The 27,287-nt window shown below is 36.2% G+C and overlaps 1 protein-coding gene across 1 annotated transcript; it reads left to right on the top strand.

The window, feature by feature from the left end:
• Positions 1-115: 115 nt before the first annotated feature.
• On the top strand, positions 116-27,287 carry inpp5l (inositol polyphosphate-5-phosphatase L). Its single transcript, XM_057356931.1, has 16 exons — positions 116-553; positions 5,932-5,970; positions 6,287-6,387; positions 6,510-6,594; positions 9,710-9,773; positions 12,058-12,161; positions 14,709-14,761; positions 18,139-18,258; positions 18,355-18,433; positions 18,521-18,628; positions 19,208-19,282; positions 19,511-19,584; positions 20,672-20,783; positions 20,923-20,991; positions 21,104-21,170; positions 22,880-27,287. Exons 1-15 carry the CDS (start codon positions 494-496, stop codon positions 21,143-21,145), a joined length of 1,185 nt encoding a protein of 394 aa, XP_057212914.1. The 5' UTR covers positions 116-493; the 3' UTR covers positions 21,146-21,170; positions 22,880-27,287.

Here is a 27,287-nt window from a genome sequence, read left to right as displayed (position 1 = left end):
ACGAGGACGTCTACAGTTTTGTGTGCTGGTTTGGGTGTGTGTGCGTATCAGGTCTCTCGATTGCTCAACTGACTGTCGGAAACTTTGACGCTTCATCTCTTTACAGTAGCTCGTGTACATGTACAGGGCGGAGCTTCTCGTGTCGTGTAGCATTATAACACTGACAGCGCAACTAGTTGTGTGCATAGTGCAGCAACTCAAAGGCTACAGATCTCGACGCCGGGTTAAGTCAGCTTACAACCTAGTCCAATTACCATGAAGACAGGAGATTTCCCTCTCCAGCGCTGACCCTGAATGTGAATGTTTCCTCATGACTCGGGAGACTGACAGCAGCACGAACGGAGATGCGAGCGACGCGCGCGCGTGTCTTCTTGCTTTCAGGAGGAGATCGACTTTTCTCTTCGTGTCTTTAAGACGTTTGCTATTCATCCATTAAAGAACTGCGAGCGGGATTCTCTTAAGATTAGACTTTTCTTGGACTAACCTTCTTACCATGGAGACGCACACGGACGTCTTGCTGGTCACCGCGAACGTCGGCTCGCTGTTTGACAATGTAAGTTTAAAACCCTCATGCTTTTAACATGCGAGAAAACGTTCGCGTTGCAAATGAGTAACATACTAACGCGGCGCGCGCGTACAGACCCTTCTATCGTCTTATCGTTTACAGCAACTGCACGCAGTTGAAAAGTAACCTGTCGACGAATGCTACCTGTGTTTAAGGTCATTTACAAAACGATGTGAATAGGTAGGCCAAAACCCACCTGAACAGTGGCATGTCTGCTTTTGAATGCCCTAAACGTTACAAAAACTAGACCCTCTGTGTTATTATAGAGGAAACTGTTGTTACACTGTAACGTGACATGCAGCGTCGGTGCGTCAAACGCAACAGCGCGTCGCCGCTGTCTCATCGATGATACGACCGCGCGCGGTCCATTTCTCGGCCCGTTCTTCATACGGCAGGTTCTTGCAGTGAAAACCATTAAGGTTTTCTTCGCTCCACTGGGCCTTTCTCGCACTTAAGTCCCCAGTCTAGAGTAATATCCTCTTCCATTTACAGCGAGCTGTGTGACAGAACCTCCCCACAGCTCTGACGACCTATCACCGCCGGCCTGTGTGTGTATTCAAATAAAACAGGAAACTGACAGACAGTTGTGAGACTTTTAAAAGTGCTGCCGCGAAACTGAAGTGCTGCAATAGGCTACATACAGGGGTAAACAAACACTCTCTGCGTTTATGAGTGGCAGGAGAAAGACAGTGCAGGATGGAATAGAGAAGTATTCATATAAAAGTATTAATGCGGTGTTACGACTGACGATTCGAGACAGCACACGATACCGGGTTCACGATATTTCGAACATCATTTTTAAGAACTGATATTCAAATAACCACATTCTTTCCAGAAGAGTAACGTTTTTGTTGCGCATGCACTTTGTTACAGAATGACAGCATTGGACGTTTATTTGAACCTTCTTTATGTAAATGAATAAATAATTTCATCGGTCTGTCACTCAATAACGAACTAAATTTTAACAGAAAAGTATGAAAGGAAACTAAAAGACCAAACTCTAAGAGAGAACTTCTTAAAGCAGTAAAAGCACCAAACTTTAAAAAAAACATATTATCGATATATCATTTACACCCTTACTGTATGTTATTTTAAGCATGTGCTCAGTCGACTAACTGAAGTGCAAATAGTCCACAGAAATGGTCACATAGGTTTTTGGTGAAAGCGTTTTTATATTTGATTACACGATCCATGCCAGCACCAGTTGATATCTTACTGTGAAACTGCTGTAGTGTGTAGACATTTTTAATCAAAATGAGACGTCCAAATCTTAAATAAATACTTTACCACATGGTTGTCTATAAGACAGTGGTTCTCAAAGTGGGGGGTCGTGGCCCCCCCGGGGCCACAGATTTTGGATCCAGGGGGGCACAGATTTTGTGGTATTTTATGATCATACATTTTATGAAATTAAACATCAGAAAAATAAGCCGAACAACCAAACGTATTTATGTTTCAGCATTGTAGAACTGAATATGTTATTGGTGTAATTAAAATGGTAAGTTTAAGTCTTTATGGGGGGGGGGCGCAAAATGATGCCTACACAAAGGGGGCCTCACATCGAAGAAGTTTGAGAACCACTGGTATAAGATACTGGTTTATTATTTATAGGTTACAATGAATTTTCTTGCATTTGTTTTATTAGACGTAAATCTCGAGTTGGACAATAAACTTATACACTTTCCCTGACATGCCCCTGGTGGCATGGATTCATTATACTGCTCTGCTGTTGTTTTTCTCATTCATTTCTCATGTTGTACTGTAGTTGTCACTATTTGGGTATCTGGTTGATATGTAAGTGAAGTGTTGACATCCATGGGTGTTTCTTTAAATATTTGAATGTTAGGCTTTCTCAATTCATTCAGATCATTTTGATGGGGCTGTGTGATGGGGCTTCGTATTGCCTACATTGCAGATATAACACAGAATGCACTGAAAAACATTTAGAGATACCAGCATGACACTAAAACTATGTTGAGAGTTAAGTTCCGAGTAAATGTCTTGTGATTGTTTGTTTTATAATGCAATGCCTAAACATAACATTTACATTTATGCATTTGGCAGACGCTTTTATCCAAAGCAACTTACATTGCGTTATCCTATACATTTGTTTCTAAGTATGTGCAATCCCCTGGGATCGAAACCCACGACCTTGGCGTTGCTAACGCCATGCTCTTACCACTGAGCTACAGGAAAGCTATAACAAAGCAAGACCAGTAAACAAAGTGCGTGCTATTTAGTTTTTTGTTTTTCAACATATGTTCCTATGTTACAAAAGCAAATAAATATTTAGTTTACTTTCTAAACCGATAAACAAAGTCAATCTACTGTATAAAATGGAGCTCAAATATTGAATAAACTTACCTAAGGCAGTAATTCAGCTTACCCCACTGACCATATTAAGCAACCAGAATGTCAAAGAGGGACGTGTTGCTCTCTTTTTGGGCAAAAACGTCCTAGAAACTGTGTGGCACATTTCAAAAACACGGTAAACTTTATCTTCAGGAAATATGAAAATATCTGAAATATCTATATCTTCCTTTCTCCTTTTATGTTCAGTCCAGATTGTCCTGAGTTTAAAGTGCATTTGTTAAAGCATTGGCTTCATTATGCATGTGACCACGCAAGTGGAAATTTGGCCTCGTACCCAGTTTCCTCAGGCCATGTGTGGCAGAGAAAAAAAAAAAAATGTCACAGTCCATTGTGACTGTAAACAGATGAATATCGTTTCCCAAAGGACTTTAACCTTTCAGCGCCTCATTTTTCAATAGGTCGATATTAATGTTTTTCCTCAAAGGGTTTGCCAGACCTCTGACGTTTCGCAAGATCCTGAAGTTTGGCGTGTTTAACTGTAATCCATGATGTTTAATGCTGACGTTGTTATCTCTTGTGTCAACACGTATACAATGAGTGTTTCAAAAACAAAAATAGTTATTTATTGAATTTTTTTTTTTACCTGCTTTTAATGTTTGTTTTGACATTTTGTCTGCACGGGAGGAACAAATGATATGTAGTTATACTGTCTGAGCTTTGTAGCTCCAATATTTCATTATAGTTGGCTATGAAATATCACACTCTTTTCTGATACAGTGTTCACTTTAGACATTTCATGTGAAGCCATGCAAGTGCGTTTACAGTAAACACTTTTAAAGTCACTGAACTTCGTTCTTCTATGCTATTTGAAGCTGAATGTTAGTACGGACCGTAGCCAGGCAGCAGGAAATAATGCATTGTAAATTTGGGAAATCCTCTTGAGAGCGGAGATGAAGGAAGTTTCCATTGGTCTCCCCACCCAACAAATTCAGTGGATAGAACGAAACTAGAACGTCCACAAGAAGATCAAAGTAACGTGTGGCAGTATATGCTGCTGGCCATATGGATTATTATACAGTCTGCAGTTTTGTATAAACATCAAAATAAGTGCAAATCAACCCGTCCCTTCTCTCACCTGTTCTGCAGTCAAATGTTCATGACCTGGTTTCACTGCATGCTTGACAGGTTATGACAGGGAGTGTTCAGGGTGCGTTGATATTGTTGTACTTTTCATTGGTCACTGCATGAATAAAACAGTCGAACAAAAATAACAAAGGCTTTCTAACAAGTCCACCATATTGGTTGCTGACCAGGCAGTGGTAACTTCCTGTTCTTAAGCGTACGAGATAAGAAGATAAATCAATTTCACACTTGCGGCTGTAGTATAGCCAAACCACAGGCGTAAGTGACTTTGACAAAGTCTTGTTTGTTTTGTAGCAACCGGCGTTAGTTAGGAAGTAAAAAGTGATCTGTTAGATATATTGCGTAATGTTTGTTCATTCTGTCTCACGATGCTTCCTTGGCTTCTCTCTATTCTATTTTATGAAAGAGATATACATAACCGGTTAGCATACTTACCCGCATGGAATCAGATTTTCACAGAACTGGAACAAAATATTTAGACATGCCCCTCTACATTGTTGTTTTGGATTGGTTGATAATGTTTTCAAGTGCCAATGAGAATGTTGTACTGTCAGAATATTCCACATTGATGGAAAGTAGAAAGTGTAGAAAAAAATCTTCCAAAAAAAAGTATCATTTATTGATTTGAACCCATCATTTGTTTTACAGCCACACGGTTGCTGGCGTTTTCCTAGTACATTTATTCCATTCGTTTCTTTGTGCTTTATAAAGGCGTGTGTACACGGTGTGATTTTTGCTGTCGTACACAGTAAAATCGCCAGTGTTAAAAAAGGTCAAATTAACACTCACGGTGTATATATAATCCACACTCTCAAAGTTCTTTATATTGTGTGGTTTGACGTTTGAAACCTAATATATTTATATTATATTGTGACATTTTGTTTATATTATTGCATATCGCTGCTGTCCTTCGGAAACCTTGTGTCTCCATATTTAGTGATTTTTTGTTGTTGCCATGAATCATTATTATTAATCCCCCTTTATGTTTGTCACTGGGTTTTGCAAATATCTAACCAACAAAACATACTAAAAAGTGCTTGTCATCTTTGACAACACATTATTGAATCATTTAAAGGGGTCATATGACACGGCTGAAATGAATATTATTGTTTGTTTTAGATGTAATGCAATGTGTATACACGATTTAAGGTTCAAAAACGCTGTATTTTCCACATACCGTTCATGCTCGTCTCTCCTCTTTGCCCCGCCTCTCTGAAACTCGCAGATTTTTAACAAAGCTCATCGCTCTGAAAAGCGAGGTGTGCTATGATTGGCCAGTTCACCAGTGCGTAGTGATTGGTCGAATACTGCAAGCGTGTGACGGAAATGTAACGCCTCTTACCATAATTGGAACATCAGGTTCCAAAGCAATTGTACTGACAGGTACACCCACCTCACTTGCGTATACATTTGGGCGGTCTTAGTCAAATCATACCACGATCGAACGTAGATTTGTGGGGGTGTGGTTACACGAGGCGTTTCAGGCAGGTCTGGGTGAGCATTCGCTTTTAGATAGAATGCATCTTTTGTTCCGACACTTTCATTTTTGCAATTTTACGTGTCTAATACATCCATGGGCAACTTGTAACACACCAAAGACACAGAAAAACACATGTTCGCGCCATATGACCCCTTTAATCATTTCCTGAAAAACGTTGAATTTGGACATCCGAGGTTTTGGAAGGACAGCGGAGATATGTCAAGTTATTGTTTCTTGTCTCCTGAAAAAGACACCTGTCTGCCTAATAATCTAAAGCAACCATGTGAATGATATATAGCCAATATTCCAATCCAGCATCGCTTTATAGCTTAGTTAATCTTTGTTACTCTCTTTGTTAACACTAAACTGAGGTTAAATCTGATTGATATTAAAAAGTGCCCTAACAGGGAAATCTGTTTTTTGTTCTCAGGTGGGTGAGATTGAAGGAGACTGGCTGCGAGAGTTCTCGGTGAGTTTGATGTCTTTTATATACACAAGCATTTCTTTGTCAAAGCGCTCCATCTGTTCAAACTGCAATATAAACACACATACCTCAGGCATCATCTGTAGAGTGAACTTTACCCTGTTAAACATAAAAAGCGTTTGTCACATTTATGTCACTGCTCCTGAAATTATTATTATTTTTTAAATACAAATGCCTTAAAAAAGAGACATGACATGGGTATTTAAACCACAAAACATTGACATCTGAGCAAAAACTTTCATGTTTTCAGTGTCAATTTCAATTATCCCCACTGATAAATGAATGCATTCTGTGTTTTCAGACGGTGCACAAGTATAAGCCGCGCTTCATTGCCCTGCACTTTCAAGAAGTCGGTGGAAAGGACTATACGAGTAACATGGACCACGCTGAGAAGTTTTTCCGGTATGATCTGTCATATTTGGAATCTGAATAATTTATTATTATTATTATTTATTTATATGTACTCATAATTTATCGTCTTTTTATTCATGGTTTCCATGTTTATTTATGTCTTCTGATAATAGGACCATAGAGACCAGCCCTGGGATGGCAGATTTTGACAGAGCATGTGTCTATATAGACAATGATTTTAAGTCAAACAGTTTCACGGTGAGTAATAAGGCTGTTGCAATATATCACAAGATGACTTCATTTAGTTTCTCATTGACTTTTGGGGAAAATACATTGTAATGTCATGCAATCATTATTATAGCACCTTCAGTACTGCAGTTGCTTTGTATATCCACTAGATGGCGCTCTGAAACCATCTTGAGATTGCTCAATTTGTGGCGGTTATTCCAGTGCTTTTTTGCCACTGCAGGACTTCAGTGTTAATATGATATAAATAATATATAAATAAACAGTTAGATGCAAAACCATCAAGACCGTTTTTAATGTATAATGCCAATGACAGATATTAGAGACAAGATTAAATCTAAAATGCATTATATTCGAATAGATTTTTTTTACAAAAAACATTTAAAAAATAAAAATAATTGCATGTAGTGTTGTCATACAAACTAGTTTGGAAGTTTTATACAATGACCAAGTCATATTCGACCTCAATCTGTGCATACTGTATGTTTTATTGTGTATTGCCCTACATTGATTTTATCATACGTATGTGAATATTAAGACACAACACTGTTCTGTTTGATGTCTTTCATTGCCAATTTGTGTGCACACCACATCTTTTATATGTATGAAATACTTTTGAAGATCATATTTGATCACATCTGTTAAGCAATTTAATATTCACACCCATTTCAACAGCATTTGCTTTCAAAACAAACAGTACTTTTAATATCCATCAAAAGATTCCCAGTATAGATTTGGCAAATACCGGCAGATGATACCTAGTCCCTGCTAACCAGCCAAACCTTAAAGTGAACCTCATGCCAGTGCCTGTCCAACAATAGGGGCCCTTTCATTACTCAAGTAACCCAGTAAAATGCGTGAAAATCCAGTAAGACGAGAAGTTGCTGGTGTTTGTGAAAATGGCAGGATATTAACCCTCAGCCCACCCAGGTGAGGGGTGCTGCATGTGTGTGTATATATTTTAGGTGTTTGGTGTGTACCTTGATGGACTGGGTTAATGTGCAGGAGTGGCCAGCCAGCGGACCGAGTCAATACGTTTAACTCCAGATTAAAACTATTGATTAGGCCCTTCACATCTGAACATGATAAATAAACTGCTGGTTTATGTGTCTTCGAGTGATGGTGAGCGAGTGTGTATTTGTGGTGTTGTTGCTGGAGGGTCATGGAGTTTTTCTGATCGTGGACCCTTTGCCACCCCCACACCAATTTTTTGTACTTTTTGTGAACATGTTTGGCTTAAAATATAAAAAAAATATTTTAATCAAACAAATTTTTCATTTGCCTCACCACAGGAGCCAGTTTCACGTACACACACTTAAACAGAGATCAACACACACTCAGCCTCACACCTATCTTCATCAATCAGGCTAGTGCAGCGTTTAATAAAAATTTATTGACTTAAAAGTGATTTTTTATCAAAACACCATTTGTACGGCGAGTGTGCCAGACGATCTCCGCATTTACGCGCACACACTCTCGCCAGCAGAAGCGATGAATCGCAGCCCACGGAAAACTAATTGCAAATCAATACAGATGATGTGAGAGAAATGAGAATGAAGATGGGTGTTAACAGCCGACGTGTGTGTGTGTGTGTGTGTGTGTGTGTGTGTGTGTGATAGAGAGAAAGAGAGAGAGAGAGCAAGCATGTGCAGTTAAAACCTTGGTCCTGAAAAGATGCAAAATTGTTTGAAGACTGTAAGAAGAAATACATTAGATTCTTATTAAATGTGTTTAATGATAAATTACTGCAATACAATCTTTTGACTTTTAGTGCTTTAGTGCATTTTAATCCGAAGGTGTTTAAATGTATGAAATGACTTTTTGTATATACAAAAATATAATTGTTCCAACATATTCATTTTTCCCCTTATAAAACTGCAGAACATTTTATTGAAAAATATTTTTGAAATAAATGACTTTGATCAAATAATAAGGAAAAAGCAGCCAATTTTCTTCAATGTTGTTTAAAAAAAGCATCTGTCATCACAGGGTGAGAACTCAAGAAGCTGTCTGATAAAAGGTCAAAAGTACAATTTTGCAAAATATTTAATTTTTTATTTTGCACTTTTCAAATTGTGTCATAACAATTTTTATAGTTACAATTATTATAAATTATTATAGAATACAATTATTCTTTAGTTTTGATAAGTTTACTGGGTTGTTCACATGTAGAAGAAAATTGTCAAATAAAGGCCTTCCAAAATTGGTAATGACTGTTGGTCGACCCTTTCTTAGTTGCTTATAAAGAAGCCTAAAATTGAGATGATTTGGATGTAAAGAACTTCAATTTTAAGCTCCATGTGCATCAAATGCCTTGAGAGTTGGTGCTCACGCTGTAGCTGCGGGTTCGAATCAAGTCTGCGTCATGTTCCGAATCTCAGTAATTTCTTCACGTCCCTGTGCTCATTTCCAGTCTCTAAAGACAGATAAAATAGAAATCTCTGTCTTCTCAAACAAGCATAATTTGACTTAAAAGATTTATATCCTTCTCCTGGGATATTTTAAATTCTAAGGATAAGTGTGTGTTAACGCATAAGTGTGTGTGTTTATGTAATGGGTGTCGTGTTTACTTCTTGTCCAAACCTCCCAGAACGGCAGGTGATTTTTCTCTGACCTGCGATGGGACTCGTGGTGGGCCAACAGCGGGCTCTTGTGTTTAATCTCTGTGTGATTGTTTTAATTTTCTGTCTATTGATCTCTGTGGGGCTGGATTGATGAGCGCTCACTGGAGCAAACAGCCAGTACATTAAATCCATTCACAGTGCTGCCAGAAAACACACGGGCAACGTGGTCATTTATAGAATAGGATTCATTCTCCAAATGCTTTTCTTGTGTTTAGCGATGTCCGTATGTTGGGTTTACGTTTGGGATCCAAAACTGTGGCTACTTCTGTGATTGGATGGTTTTGTCTCACAGACAGAAGGATATTGACTGTTAAAGGTGGAGGTTTAATGATTATGATGCGAGTACATCATCATCTAAAATGAAATCGGATGTCTTCATTAACCTCTGCTTGTGTGTGACTTTTAAGATGGCAGGTCATTATGATCAGGGCTTCCATCAAAACCTTGAAATTATGCTTGTTTAAGAAGAACCTCACTTGTTTGTTTGTTTTATTTGATTTTAGGCTCTGGGAAGCATGTATTACATCCACAAATCACTGAAAAATATCCAACAATATGACTTCAATGGTAAGAAATTAAACTCACACTGAGTGTATTTATAGTACATTATAGACGGTTTCAACGGCAACAACATAAACAAACGTTATGTGGCCCAAACTTAATTTACGGGAAACGTCTGCAAAGAATCAATAACTGTTGAGTAGTTTTAATGCAATTTAAAACAATGAATATACTGTACAATAAAATGAATGGTTATAACCAAACACAGATCGGAAATGAACTTCGGGCCAGGCGCATACGTCCGATGAAACCATCTATAATTTATAAGTGAATTTTATGAAATTCATGAAGATCTGGGTCACATTTTAGAATTAAAAGAAAAAAGGGAGTAATATAGTTTGCTTAAAGAAAGCCTACTTTTATGACCATTAAATGTGTTTATTAAAGGAACAGTTCACCCAAAAATAAAAATTCTGTCATTTACTCGCCCCCGAGTTGTTCCAAATCTGTATCATTTTCTTGTTGTGTTGGACCCCATTGACTACCATAGAAGGAAAAATGACAATGGTAGTCAAAAGTGCCCCAGAACAGTTTGCTTTCCTACATTCTTCAAAATATCTTCTTTTGTGTTCAACAGAACAAAGAAATTTACAAAGCAATTTTATGGGAGTCAATGGTGGCCAAGAACTGTTTGGTTACAAGCATTTTTCCAAATATCGTTCTCTGTGTTCATCATAGTTTATCCAGACTTGAAACAACTTGAGGGTGGGTAAATGATGGCAGCATTTTCATTTTTAGGTGAACTGTCCCTTTAAATTCTGAAGTGTTCATCATGGTAGTGTTTTTGTACAGTCACTCTCTGATATGTTGTAATATTTATATAATTAAAAATACTCCCATACAGTGCTGAGGATTTAATAAACCCCTAGTAAATAGAATTAAATGAATCAAAAACCTTTAATTTTATTTTTTGGTGTACATTAATATTTACTAATATAAAAAAGGCCATATAGGTCATGCTAAAGAAAATTAGAGGCAACATCTTCTGCCATGACAATATTGACAATGCCTTATTGCTTTTATTGTTAATTCAACAAATATCATTAAAACTTTAATATGAACTTTTTTAAACAATCCATACATTAGCTACAGGTTACAGTCTCTGACATATGCAGTAAACAGTAACATACGGTGTTCTCATTCACAGAAACACAATATCTAGTTGAGCAGGTGTTTCACGGCAAAGATGTTATTAATGGTCCGACTGGAACATTGCATTGAATAATCAGCATCCAGATTAGAACAGAAACTGTCTGTTTCATAAAAAATGTCACGTACATATACATATGAAGAGTATGTTTCCAAAATGAGATAACTCCGTTTAAAAAAAATCAAAAATCATGTTTTTTATTATGTTATCATGTTTTTATTGTGTTTTATTGTGTTAGTTATTATGGTTTAAATCAAAACAAACCAACTGCAGTTTGATTGATATTAATTGGAATGCACAATAAAAAACACGATTTATTTCATGAGTTATCTCATTTTTGAAATAAACTCTTCATATACATGCAGTGTTGTTGTATTCAATATATGAACTGTTCACCTTGACCCCTGATATAAAGCGCTGTGACAGCTACTATATATCCCCACCTTAGTAAAGCAAACAGCTGTAAATATTAATTATATTTTCTTTAGACCTTTATCATTGTGCCAACATGAACCAGCACAATGTATTGTAGGGTGTAGGAGCTGTTAATACAGATGTTTATCATGTTATTACATTGTTTTGTGTTTTAATCATCACGCTTAATGAAAGGGATGACTGTAATCATTGAATTCCTATTTGGCCATTATAATTATTTCCATTAACTGCCAAACTGACATTAAGGTCAAAGGAAGTTTTAAAACTATATTACAGCGAACAATTTTTCATTTAAAGAAACTGTGAATTTCATTAAAATACAATCTCACGGTTAAAAAACTGCCACATTAGCCAAGAGATAAATTTACAACGCAACACAAACAAATGTTCTCCTTTGGCATGACACAAGCGACTCATGTGGTTAGTGTCTCTGATAGAACAGAATTTAACCCGATGAGCGGGTTTTTCACTAGTATTCATCTATTCGAGTCACAGCACCTTATGAATAAGCTCTCTAGAAGAGCACTAATAGAAGAGCCATTAAGATCAGTGGACCAATGAATTTGGTGCCCCATCAAATCAGTGTTCCATAGATCCTGCTCTCAGAGCTTACAGCCACGGGACAAGCCCAACATTAGTATATTGATTTTGCATTTGCATGTTTTTCTTTCAATATGTCTTGGTTGTTTATTCCTCCTCCTGTAGTGAAGGAGTTTAAAGCCGTCTCGGGCTGCAACAAGTACGAGGGCTCACTGGAAGAAGTGACAACGGTGGAAAAAGAAAAATTCCCAAAGAACTTCTGGCCTGATGTGAGTGTGTGTGGTGCATCTCTACTGTTTAAAATGATTCCATTGAATTTCCCGGACTTTATACCGGACTTTATTAGGGGTGTCCCCGAATAAGGATTTACATAGTCGAATCAGAATTGTCACGTCTTGCCTTTAGTCGACTGATAGTCGAATCAGACGTGTGTGTGTGTGTGTGCACGCGTGCGTGCATGTGGGGACGACACCAGGTGGTTTCTTTCTTCAGTGCAGCGCGCAACATTGATGCACAAAAAAACAATCACACATTAATTTACAGAATTTACCTTTATAATAAAAAATAAAAAAAGAAATACGCCAGAATCAAGTCACAATGTGCAAAATAAACGTGTTTAGGCAAAATGTCTGAAATGCAGGGGAACATAATTTTCAAAACACAAGCCACAAATAGTAAAATTAATGGACATTTTCCTTAAACATCACGTAACAATGCTGCGCCATACAATACTAGACCAGATCTCACCTCAAAACTATTTTTAAAACTACTTGATAATAATGAATTATTTTTTACAAACGGGAATGCAGCACGTTCATTAACAATGCACTACCAATAAAGTGGCTTTAGTTACGGCATGTAAAGGAGGAATGCAATAAAGCATCTTCCCATTTAAACTGTCAAAAAGTCCCTTTCACCTTTTTTTCCTGCGCACTCGCTCTCCGTCCTCCTGACGCACGCTTGCTTTCAGTGCAGAGAATGTCAAGTTCCAAAAGATCCGTGCTTGCTATATGCGGTGATTTTGGTTATTTTACTTTATTTATTTATTTTTGTATCATGCAGCGCAAAGTTCAGTCTAAGTAACGGACTACGTGCATTTAAAGAGAAGGTGTTAATTCATATTCATCGGGGTCACCCCTAGACTTTATATGACACGTCCGTTTTTCCAATATACTGTATGAGATGCTTTTAAAGGTTTTGTTTCCTGTAAAACAATCATTGCAGTTTTACGGCAGATATATGTTTGTTTAGAAGTTAAATTTGCCAGACTTTTACTTTCCTAAAACCTAAAAGTACATTTTATTTCCTATTCGGCTGGTACTTCCTATTCATATGTACAGTTTTTAGTATTTTTATAACAACTTTACCCAATAATGCCGTCATTACCGTAACACCAAGAATTTCGATGAATTTTGAGTTTTTTTAATTTGAATTATTTTCCCAAAGTTTTTTTTTGTTTATATAATTATTATTTTTTATTTATGTTACATTTACTTAACAACAATGTACTAAAAACAGGAATCTGTTTCTGTTTTTTAGAAGTTTCACATACATACGCCACCAAAACGCAGTTGTTAAGTAAACAAACAGCTAAAATGCATACAAATGTTTAGTTGAAAATATTGTTGTATACACGGGTAGGGATGTAACGATTCACTCAGCTCACGATGCGATGCGATTCACGATTCTGATCTCACGATGCGATTTATTCACGATTTACTCACGATTTATTTTGAAAAAATGAGTTGAAACAAATTAGAAATGAACAACGTCCCTTGCATTATTTCTTAAATGCTTCACGTTTCTTTGTATGATAAAATAATGTTTTATTTCAAATAACAAAACTAAACTGCAATTTTATAACAAATTAATAATAGAAAAACTAATACTGTCTGTGCTTTTCTTGGATTTTTTGCATTTAAGAAATATCAGCATCCACGTTTAGGTTTGCAGTGAAAATAGCGGCCCCTGCTGTTCAAAAAATGTATTGCGATTCAGTTCAAGCCTCAACCGATTTGAATCGTCGCTCATTATAACCGATTTTCAACCAGCTCACGGTGAATCGTTACATCCCTATACACGGGTGATTCTCACAAATTTTACTGTTGTTTAAATTACAACATATAATGCACTCGGGGGCGCATTACGGTAATGATATTTTCAGCAGAAAAAGCTAAAAAATACAGAAATAATTAATTCCTATGTTTTGTGCGAGGTATAGAACACAATTATGTTTATTGTGATCATGTTTGTGTTACCTTTTCTTGTTTTTGCAGGTACAACAATGTGTCTCATGTACAGCTGCTTTGTAACAATGAAAATTGTAAAAGCGCTATATAAATAAAGTTGAGTTGAGTTGAGTTACCGAATTATATGTTTAATTATTAAAATATTTACTGCCATGATGTTTCGGTGGTTTGTGAGAATGACCCAACATACTGTCATCTGAGAGTTCTACAACTTTATTGCTGTAATGTTTTTACAAACAATTCATATATTCTAAGTTTAATAGTAGTTGACGGCTAGCTAACACCTTTTCAAAAGTTTGCTCCTTAAAATGTCAGAAGTGTCATTACCATCACACATCATTACCAACACAATAAAAACTGCACAATGTTTCACGTTATTATACCAAAATCCACAAAGTTTAACCAGGGCGTTTATTCATTATGGACATACAATAAATGCTTTTACATTCATTTTTCATTTCATTTTCTAATAATCTTGGATTAAACGCAACCTTTAAGAATGATCTATGCACTGTAAAATATACCTCAATGTAACGTGCAATGTGTGTTTGTGTGTTTTGATTACAGTTCAAGTGGTCTAGGAAAGGCTATATGAGGACACGGTGGATCATTCACAACCAGTATGTTCACACACACACACTTCAATAAGCACAAGTCTTGTCAGGTGTTCTTTACAATTTCCTTTACAGTCTGGCATGTGTCTAAGTGTATGTATGTTTTTGGCCTCAGCTCAAGGCAAACGTTGTGTTAGCCGTGTGTTGGTGGAACAGTGTGTGAGCATACTCATCAGAAGCACATTAATAGCTGGCGTGTGGCAGCTGTACAATAGAGCAGTACTGGAACCTGATGGCTGAGTGATAAATTAATGGAGCCTGTGAAAGAGTTCAGGTTTAGCGGAGCTGCACTTGCTCCTATCAGCTAACGTCCCACATCAGTCAGCGAGACTGACAGCACTGATAGACCCACACACAAATGGAAGATATCGCAATGTAAATAAAATCAATACGCACTCTCGCAGAAACGCACATTGACGGTGCACCAAGTGATGCAGGCTAACAGATTTGATATAAAAATGAGTAGTCTATAACACCAGGAGACCTTTTTGACAGTAGGTTTTTTAGAGGGATAGTGCACCCCAAAAATAGAAAAATGCTATAATTTACTCACTAACCTACGCTTGTTTTTATGGCTTGTATGTTTTTTTTCTTCCATGCAACACACCATATATAGTTTAACCTTCCTTCCTTTCCTATCTCCTTTCTACTCTATTCGGACAGTCGAAAACGCATTTCACTGCATGTCGTACTATGTACAGTATGGTTTTGTATGTGACAAATAAACTTTGAACTTTAAAGTGAAATGTTGAAATATTCTACAGGAATTGTATGGGAACATTTTAAATGAATGGGGACTAAAGCTTTGAGCCCCTAAATAATAGGAAAGTATCATAGAAATGTAATTAGTTTGTGTTATATTTCAAGTCTTCTGAAGTCATACTACTGTATACACTCTCAAATAAATCCGTAAAAATAGGGCACAATATACTGCATTAATATGAAGGAATTTTCCGTATTCAATTTTTACAGTTGTTTTACCTGTATTTTACATTTTGCAGTGCATTAAATTGCATTTTAGCATAACGGAAATGTCTGTTAAATAAAGGAAAATGTATTGGTAATTTTCTGCCAGTACTTTATCCGTTTTTTTACGGATTCTTTTTTACAGTGTAGATATGTATATATTTATGAAGTTAACACCAAAATGACTTTCTTTTTTCGGAAGAACACAAAAGAAGATATTTTGAAGAATGTCGGTAACTGAACAACGGCGGTACCCATTGACTTGCATTGGTTTTGTGTCCATACAATAGAAGAGAATGGCTACAAACATTCTTCGAACTATCTTTTGTGTTCTACAGAAGAAAGAAAGTCACACAGGTTTGAATTGACAAGAGGGTGAGTAAATGATGACAGAATTTGCAATTTTGGCATTTTTTTGGGGTCACTTCAAGGCAAAGCGTCAAATGTGTGCTTTTTTGGCATACAACAAACATACGTCACTCTGTGACAGATTTTTATAGCACATGCATGTTGCACGTTTATTGTCAATACAGGTAAATTGGGACACCCCTAATTTAGGTCAATTTTGTTATTAGGGTATATGCATATGGGACGATGACCTACTTCCGCTAAAATCTCAGCCAGCTAGGTCACTTCCGCTCTCATAGCATTAAGGGGATTTTTCACCAAGTAATAACGATGTGTTTAGTTAGAAAACTTGCTTTTTTTCATATTCGTTGATGTACCTTGAAACGGATAGCCTCAAGTGCTTCTCCTTTTTGGTTGTCTACGTATAGCGAAGTGTTTGAATAATTAGACTCACGTTGTTGATCGTAATCCTATGTACATCCTGAAGCGAAACGCCATTGTTCCCTATGGCACCGGATGTAACAGAGCTGGCAGAGATTTTAGCCGAATTACGTCATGCATATACACCATTGAATGAACCAATTTATTGAATAAAAATCTGACTGAAAAAGCTTTAATCCTCATTCAATGTAATTCAGTAACCATCCTTTCATATGTTGTATTACAAGTGAATAAGAAAGTCATACAAGTAATACTGTACCATTGTGTTTTATGCAACCTGATCTCACGGGCACTTGTAACTATTTTATGAGGTGGCTTATTCGTATGACTACGCTGTGAATTGTACAAAACATACGATTACTAGAAAAAAGCAGTACTGAGGCACCGCCCCTAACCCTAACATCACTGGCGCAAAAGCAAATGGGCAATTCCAGCGTTATGGATGTGACATTTTGCGTTATGGACGTGACATAAAAATGCTCAGAGAATGAATTTGTTACAATTATATTGAACCATCTGTTTATATTTTGCTGAACCCTTGTTGATAGAGTCTAAACATAAAAAAATGTCAGTTTATGAAAAAAATGTATATTTAAAAAAAGGGAAATAAACATGCGTTATGGATGTGACAAATAAAGGATGCGGTTTTTGGGAGACGATAAACTTTGTAGGATTTCTATAAAATAAAATGCACAATCCTGAAGCAATAATACCCAATGAATGGAGAAGGGATGCCTCTTTATAGAACATAAAATAGTTACTTTATATTCATTTTCATGTGTCCATTTATGAGGAATATGTAGCGCTATGGATGTGACAATCCTGAAAATGGCACTTGCCGGACTATGAAAAATCATGCACTAAAAATAAAAAAATGCTTTACAAATTTGAAGAGAGATCTCACATGGGTATTTGAACCACCAAATGTTAAAATCTGTGCTGTTACCATAGTACAAACCGCTGGTAAAAACTTAATTTTTTCGTGGTAAGGTTGACATTTTCACGGAATTGCCCAAATCGTACAAATCGAATTCATACGAATGAGCCAAAATGAGCAGTATCGTAAAACACTTACATTTTTGCCGTGAGACTGTGTTGGTTTAATGTGTGTTGCAATGCAATATACAGAAAATGTATGTGAGTACATTTCAATTTTTTGCAAAGACTAACTGGGAACTGGGTTCACACCAAGCGTTTTGCGCAAGTAAATTACATACAAAGTCAATGCAAAGACGTGTATAGATGCAAACTTGTGGCAGGCGGTGCGAATGACACGAATCGGGCGGCGCGATTGCCGCGAACGCGTCTCAATTTCGTCTTCCCTGAAGGTTGAAAATATTTGTCAGATCGCGTCGCTCACGTGAAAATAATGAAATTTTCCCACGAGTAATATAGAGTGTGGAACGCGATTGTTCGCGTTTGGTGTTAACCCAGCATAAGGCACACTGGCTAGCCAGTATGGGGTTTAGTTCAACATTATTACAGCTCATAATTAATAAAAGCAAGCTGTGTTTTGATTAAGAAGAATGAATGCAACAGGCAAGTAAGTTGTAACCATAACACAAGTGTGCACTCTGTGTGTGTGTGTGTGTGTGTGTGTGTGTGTGTGTGTGTGTGTGTGTGTACAGGGCTTTGGATCTTGTGAATATTCACCTGTTTCACGACGCTTCCAACCTCATAGCCTGCGACTCCAGTCCGTCTGTGTATTCGACAAACCGCAAGACAGCTCTCAGATACGTCATCAGCAGGTTTGTCTCTGTTGTTCTTTGAATATTTCACGTCGTGTATTCTTTTCGTTTAAATGATGAATGAGCGGTCGATCAAACTTTGTGCTGGTCTTGCAGGATATCAGATAGCAGTCCTGTCCCCTTCTTCCTGTTTGGTGACTTCAATTTCCGTCTTGACACGCTCAGTTTAGTACAGGTACATTTGACTGCCACACAAAGTACATTGTGCTCCAATGTACACTCACGAGTCATTTCGTGAATGTCTATTTTTGTTTGTGTACAGAATCTCTCGACGTCTGCTGATATCCAGACGGTAAAGACGGTAAAAAACAAAGACAGTAGCAACGAGGTGGAAAAAATCATTTTCGAGGAGAAAGACAACGACCACAAGGTGATTGATTATTTATTGTTAGAGCTGTCTAAATTCTATTGCTTAATTGTTGATCCATGTAAATATGATTGAGATTTATGTCTTGTGTTCTTCTCAGTTGCTTAAAGTAAAATATCTACAATCTAGTGTTATAGTCTTAAACTGTCTGTGGACATACCTGCAAAATTACAGAGCAAATCTACCGTCACCTTTTCTGCACTTAGATGTTAAAGGTTCTGACTCTTGCACCAGTAGATGATGAATTTTTTCTTTTTGTGTGCACTCAGACATATCCAGTACACTGTCTAGCCAGATTTATGGTTCTTGGAGGGTTGATATTGACTTTTTGCCAGCCCAGAAAATGCGAGCTTGCATTTAGATCATTCCTGCCGACGTGCGATTCATTTTTTTTCTGCCGGCCAAGTTGGAGTTACCCCTTGTTGTTTGTTAGTTTTTATTCGCCCCGTATTAACCTCTGTCTCTCCCCACCTGTCGTCTTTTTACGCTTTGTCTTTCCTGCGTTTATTTCCTCTTTGTTTTCTCTGGCCGTTTCCCCTTCAATACTTGATTCTTTCTTTTTGTCCTTCTGGTTATCATTAGGTCCTTCTTCACATAGAGACCAAGTTATTCGCTTACTTGCACCAGGCCGTTTTCAGGGAAAACAACGGAAAAGAGGTCTGAACTTCATTTCATAAATAGTGTTGTGCACATTTTTAGGACAGTGTCTTATTGACATCTGAATCAGATGTCTATTCAAAACATGCTGATTTCATGTCTAAATGTGTTTTCTGAATAAAAGCTTAGCCAGAGAAACTGAAATCTGCAAATGATGAAAAAATGTTTTTACTGAAAAAATACAGTAAGCTTAAAAAAGATCAAGAAGTGTGTGTTTTTGTGCTGTAGCTCCTGAAGTACGATAAGGAGATCTATGCATTTCATGAAATCATCACAGAGGAGGATATACAGTTTCCTCCTAGGTAAGCAACTTCATAAACACTGAAAGACAACTTTTAAAAATAAAACATTATTTTACATTTAAAGGGCGATTCACATTTCGCATCTAAAACCAGCGGAAAACGCGAGCCGCGGCGCTTGCTCTATAGTCAAAAAATGACCCACAGTGCGCACGCGGCACTCTGAAGAGTTGAACTTTTCCATCTCGATGTGGCGCCGAAGCACCTAGAAAAACGTGTGTGCCGCCACCGAACTTGCGTGCACAAAAGACGTGAAATGTGAATCGCCCCTAATGCGTGATGAATCGCTGTGTATTTTCCAATGAAAAAATCCAAATATAGACCATTTCGCAAGATGTAAACTCTGGTCCAGAAGCACTTCCGGTTTCCTCCCAAATATTACATGCACTGTAAAAAAACTCCAATAAAAAGCTAACATAAACTGTAAAAGAAATGTTTTTCCTGTAGAATTACACGTTTTCCTTGTTTTCCTTTACAATTTGCAGTCTTTTTCAGTGTTTTTACAATTTTTGTCCTTATTTTCAAAAATAAACCTGAATAAAAAAATCCTGTATAAAAACTGAACATTTCCGACAGCTTTGGCGCCGGAAATAAACCGCAAAATAACATTTAACCATAATTTTATGTTTTTTTTAACGTTTTTTTATTTAAAAGAATACATGAAAATCTGTATAAAAACAGTAAAATTCTTTAAAATTACAGTTTTTTGACATTGTAAGTGGAAAATCTGTAAAAAAAGAAAATAACAACTTCTGTGAAATTACATTTTATTTTTACATAATTAAATCTTAAAGATATTCGTTTAACATTTTGATTTGGTTATAAATGAAGCAGGAAATGCTTCTGGACCAGCTTTGTTTACATTTTCCGAAGTGGTCTATAATAACATCTCCTTCCTATATTCTGTACGTAACCTATAAGTGAGCAGAACGAAATAATACAAATTGTATTAAATCTTGAATAAGTCCCATCCTACATTGATTCCACTAAATATTCTATTTAACTCACATCGCATTTGAGGATTTAAATGCATTGTAAACTGCGATTTTCCATCTGCTTTAGTTAGTTTGAAACAAATATTGTTTTTTAGCTACCCGTACAGTGAAGACAACACTAAACCTACCCAATACATGAACACACGCTGCCCGGCATGGTGTGACCGCATCCTGATGTCCCACGGTGTGAAAGACATCATCCATCGGGTGGGTTTATACACAGAAAAATGAACAAATGTGCATTCATTTAATACATGTTCATACAAGAATGACTAATGCATCTTTCACTTGAATGTACGTAATGTTTATGTGTTTAAGAATTTGTTTGTTTTTGTTTCGTCTCCAGCGAGAAAATGGTGAGAGAAATGTTGTTTATAACACACTGGGTTCCAATGTCTGCATGGGGGACCACAAGGTGATTAGATCTTTCTCAAATATCACATCTCCTGTCCTTTCATTTCATACGCTTCAGTGAATAATAAAACCTGATGGACACATAATTGTTTTTCTTTTTCTATATTTTCCAGCCTGTTTTTCTCTGTTTTACACTGAAGACGATTGCACATTGACTCACAGGACTGGGAGAGTCGGAAGGTGAGACATTTTTTTCAATTATTTATTTTGGAGCTTGCTGTTTTTTGTCATAAACTAGTTTGGGTTACAGATCTGTCAAAATACAGACGAGCGGTTTGCTTTTATTGTAATCCATTAAAATGGCTAATATTATTTCATCAAAATTAACAGTATTGATAGATAATTAGATAATTAAAATATATTATCATTATCCAATTTAGGTCTGTATTCATGAATTTACAAATACAATCAATTATTATTATTATTACCACTACTACTACAAATAATAACAATAATAAATAGGTAATGAAATGTAATCAATTAATTTACAAATGTTTTCCACAATTTTTATATGATCAGTTATTTCTAATAATAACAATGATCATTAGAATTACCCCCAAAAATTATTGTATCATTGATCGTAATGAAATAGTTAAGAAATATATAAAAATACACAAAATGAAATGGAATAAAAAATGTTTTCCACACTTATTTCACTATGTACCAAGTGACTCTCACAGTCCATTTTTACAGTATACGATCTGTCACTTTAAAATGGTTTTCATCAGGAAGACAGCTGTAAATAAAGTTTGCATTTATTTATAAAATTTCCATTGGTCAAGGCTTTACTTGATCCGTGTATGACATGCTTTTCTCCATCTAATCAAAAGTTTATAGCAAATAGTCAACAGTCAGAGCTTTAGAAAATTTTGAACTGTTGGCCTTAAAAAATGTTCACCCTAAAAAGTCTATTGTACCTGTGTGTACCCAAGCACAAACCTCCCACTTCTGTACGGATACTGAGTCTGTCCCTAAATGCTGTTCAGTTCAAGTGTTCTGTTGCATTTCCCTAAAGGGTCATTAGCAGCCTCTCTGCCTTCATTAACTGTGTGATAAAGGACAGATCCCTCCCTTGATCTATGTCTGCTGGATCCTCTGTCTCCTTCAACCAGTGCCAGCGATACGCTCAGCATCACGCCGTTAAAGCACCAGTGTTCATTAGTTACAGACACACAGAACACAAATCCTACATTGTTGTCTCATATTGACATGTTTAGGGCCGTAATTTTGTTTTGCTGCCAGTTTTATGTGTGTTCTATAGGTAATGCTTGTCTAGGGGTTGATGGGTTTACTACTGCTGTCGGTTTGTCATTGCGTTCAATTAGGCTTCAGTTGCAGACAAGGGGTTTGGCTAAAGAAAAGAAATGAAAGAATTAGAAGTGTGAAAAAGAATTTGTCTTGGTAATAATTTCATTGCATTTTATTAGACTTTTATGTTTTACAGTGTGTCATTAAATGCCATGCTGTGTATAATTTCATATATTTATTATTATATAATATCTTGTCAGGAATTAAAGGAATAGTTCACCTAAAAATTATTTTACATTTACTCATTTGGGCGACTTTCTTTCTTGCGAAAAACACAAAAGAAGATATTTTGAAGAATGTCGGTAACAACAATTTTTTTTATATCCAATTCGCTTCTATTGGACACTAAACCAATGCCAATGTTACCAACATTTCTTTTGTGTTCTGCAGAAGAAGAAAAAGTCATACTGGATTGAAACGTCAAGAGGGCGTGTAAATAATGACAGAATTTAAATGTTTAACGTTGCTGATCTTATAAACAAGGCAATAATCTTTATTCCTCCAAGCAGTTGTCATCTGCATGATTGCCATGTACTGTACGTTTTTATAAACTATTTTATGTCGTCTTTCTCTGTTTTTAGGTTTTGCTGTTAACGTGTACCCAGAGATTATTCCATGGACAGATGTACCCCTCATGAACAGTCACGAATAGACGCAACCTATTCAGATGCAACACCACTGAAATCTCCACCATGCGCTGCTCATGCTGTAAAACACAAGAACCTCTCCTTTTCTGACAGCTGTTTTCTGATTATAATTTCAATATTACTTCAGAAATAGCTGAATAAATGGTAAGAAATGAACAGAACCAAGAAAACCAGACAGAAAGTTCTCAAGGCACCTCTCAAAGCTTGGACTTTCAACACGGAAATAAGCTTCAGACTGCGTAGCGCATGTCAACTCAAATTGTATGCAAAATACAATCGCCTGATTTCCTTTTCCTCGCTGTTTTTGTAATGATGTGTGTACAGGTATGCAGAAAATATTGCAACATATCCAAACGCACAAGCTTTCGTCTGTAGATGTTTTTATTGACATTCGTGTATGTGGGTTGATGCTCTTGTCCTAAACGCGGAACGTTCCGGTGGAACACTGTTCAGCTGCCGCTTTTTGGTTCTTAAACTTTGTGTTTGTGCGCGTGTGGATTTATATTTGAAATATTAAGCGTGTGTTTTTGCATTTACACTCACCTCAGCAGTTATGGCGGTCACCCTCTCTTGAGCTTCAGTCATTGTGTCTGTGGGGTTGTTAGTCAGACTCGGATCGATAGAATATGTACAGGACAGCAAGGGACGAGTTAAAAAGCCATTAGCGCTTGTGAATTATGGAAATCCCACACAGAGTGCTCTGGCCTGGACGCCCCTCAGACTTTTAATTAGAGAAGATGTGCGATGGAGAATGGTAATGTGGAGTTTTGCACTCTCACATGTGTTTGTTTTTAGCAGCGATGAATCTGGGTTCTATTAGTTTAGTTTGAGTTTTTGTGTTGGGAATTGTGTTGGGTTGCTCAGATACGATAAGGTGTGAAGTGGTACAATGCTTTCTAAGGACCCCATGAAATCAATTCAGGAGCTCCATCTCTGGTATGTTAGTGGTCATCTATATGCTAGTGTACTCCAACAGGTTGACTAAATGAACTTTATATTTAGTTTCTGGGAAAATCACCAATATTATTGACTCATGGGGAATATAAAGAACAGTTCACCCCAAAATGGAAATTCTCTTATAATTCACAATTAGTTTCTTCATGATACACCAAGATTTGAAGTAATTGATATGTTGTTTCGGTTAGAATTTTCGTTAAAAAGCTCAAAATATTGTTTTCAATACAAAAACAAAAGTATGGTTTTGTTTCAGAAGACATTTCGTCACCTTGGAATTAGAACATTCTTTCTGACATTTTTGTCACAATTGAGTTATTCACATATTCTGTGACAACTCATTTACATTATGGTTTTTCTTTGTGCTGTGTACATTTTGGGACTTTTTCTTATAAAATGAAAAGGTTTTATCTAAAGTCAAATGGAATGTAAAAACTTTAAAGCTTGTTATCTCAAAACTGCTCAGAACACAGAACATTATAGTTCCAAGGCGATGATTTGTAAACCCACTAAAGTTATTTTGGAACAAATTTGAATGATTTTTATGAAATCCTAGTTTCCACAATATCAAACATGATTTTTTAAATACTTGCCTCAATAAATTGCTTTAGGCATTAAAAACAAGGTCTGACATGTTTTAAAGCATTCATTTTAAATTTTAAGACATTTTTGAAAAATGTTTGTTTCAAAATGAGACCTTCCGGCAATGCCATCATACATAATTAGACATTTAAAAAGTACTTTTTTAAAGAAAATTATAAATGTAATTTTTTAAAATGTGGAAAACAATTATCTTTATTGTGATCATTTTTTGTGTGACTAAATTATATGTTTTATATTTAAAATCATTGCTGCCATGATGTTTCAATAGTTTCGTAAGAATTACCAATATGTGCATACTGTATATATTTTTATGTGCATATAAGTTTTATTTTAGTAAAGAAACTGGAGTGTTCAACTGAAGAAAGAAAGTCCTTTACGGATGCCATTAGTACATTTTGAGAGAATTTTCATTTTTGGGTGAACAACATATATAGATTTTTGTCTAAAACTGCTTTATGGATTTATTATGTCCCATGAACTAATTCCACCTTTTTTTGGGACTACCAATACCATGGCTGTAATGAAAGCATACGTATGGCTATTGGCTACAAGCACTTCAAATCCCTAATTTCCTGTTTTAATAGGAAATACGTCAGTACAGAAATACTCAAAATATTTCATTTTTATCTGAACAAACTATCTGATATATGGCTAACATGAAGACCAGTTGAAAAAAGCCCTATATAAGACATCTAAAATCTCAATATTTAATTGTTTTTATTGACATTATTGGGGATGTTCATCCCTTTGTAGTTGGCTGAATAGCCTGGTTTACATTGATGTTTTATTGGGCTCCAGAATGGGTTTGATTCCCAGGGAACACACATACTGGCAAAAGAAAATACCTTGCACTGTAAGTCGCTTTGTATAAAAGCGCTTGCTGAAAGCATAAATGTAAATGTACTAAATTGATTTAAGCACAATTTCCAATTTAAAATGACTGTGTTTAGAATGACTGCTCATGGAAAGCCTTTTTTGTCTAGTACGATTGCTGGGGGAATAATAGTCAAGTTGTGTTTATTCATAAATTAGGAAATGCAGTGATTAGTTAAACTCTGTATTGGTTGAGAAAGTATTGCGGTAAATATGCTTTTCAACAACGTTTTTGTTTCTGATAGACGGTTCATTTACATCAAATCACACGACCTGTTATCCACGAGCGATCAGGTATGACAATTCTGTCATTTCTCACCTCAACAAGAATTTATTGATGAAATCCGTATATTCCGAACCCCCCCCCCCCCGTGTATAATTTACGGGTAAGGGTTAAATCGTACAGCCCACCTGTCAATAATAGACTTGTTGTAGTTGATTCATGGTATGGTCGACATAATTTACTGTGCTCTGGGGCATCACCTCAAGCTCCGCTTCAGTAGAAACAGCGTTGATGTCATTTAGCGTTTGCTTTTTTATATACAGAAACACTACAATCTTTTGACATGTCATTTTTTGTGTTATTTAGAGTACTTTCGCATGCTAAGTAAAATTTGTATGTAGCCATATATGTTTGCACTTGTTGGGAATTATTTTACTTTTTTTATGATATGTAGAACATACAACAAAGGTTTGTTAAATAGCGTTTGTGAGAAAGCAGTCATAGTGCTTATTTTAATTTGATCCTTTTTAGGGTGTTTCTCTTTTCTTTGTGTTTAACTCTTCTTATTCCAAATCATATAAACAAAGCATTGTCACAGGATAAGACCAGAACCAATGGAAAACTAAGTAGTAATAGTGTATACAGTATCTGTCTATTCATGCGAGGGAATGTTGGATATGGAATTTAGCATTAGGAAATTGTTTTTGTTGTTGTAAAATGCTGAAATATTGACCAGTCATATCCATACCTCAGAATTGGAACAGGATAGATAGCTTGAAATAATGTGGGGTAATTTGTCACTAGTTCTTGCCCCACCTGTCATGTTGGTTCTGATATACAGTATGTAACAATGTTATGTTACTGTACTATTTCATGTAGCTAAGCAGGAAAAAAATCCCAAATTGTGGACATAAGATACTGTGCCAAACCCCCCCTCAATTTTCCTATTTTATGTTTTTGGAATGCAGTAAGAACCACAATGCATTTATTCAGCCTCGGGTGCTGCTGAATGTTGGAAAAGCCTGAAAGACTCCATCACTGTACTTTCTTCAACATTAATGAATGTTTTTTTTTGTTTCTTAAATATGATACTGTGTTTTGTTTCCTGATAAAATGTATAAAATACATATATTCATTAACAAACATGCACTTGATGTATTTCACTTAAATTGGATACACGATATGGACAAAAGTATTGGGACGCTCCCTTTTAATAAACATGTTTAATTCCAATCAAAACAAATGTGAACCCTATATCATACAACACCAATTTTGGAAGGGCCTTTGTCTTTGCCGAAATGACCCTGTGGGAAAAGTCACGGATGGGTTTGCGTGATGAGTGTTTGACTCAAAGGTGTTCAGCTGGGTTCAGCTCTTGACCAGTCAAGTTCTTCTACACTAGACTAAATTAATCATTTCTTTTTGAATCTTGCTTTATGCACAGGGACACTGTCATGTTGGAATAGAAAAGGGCCCTGCCCAAACAGTTGCTATAAAATTACAAGCACACAATTCTATAGAAAATCATTATATGCTGTAGCATTAATATTTGTGCTTTTGTCCATATAGTGTATTTGGTACATGGACCAAAATGGTAGTTACAACAGTATTTGTTATAATAATTATTATTATAATAAAATATACTCATACACTGAAAACAACACAGTTTTACAGTTATTTTTTTTACAG

Source organism: Triplophysa rosa, linkage group LG17, assembly GCF_024868665.1.
Source record: "Triplophysa rosa linkage group LG17, Trosa_1v2, whole genome shotgun sequence".
Taxonomy (NCBI): Eukaryota; Metazoa; Chordata; class Actinopteri; order Cypriniformes; family Nemacheilidae; genus Triplophysa; species Triplophysa rosa.
This window is presented reverse-complemented; position numbering and strand designations above follow the sequence as displayed.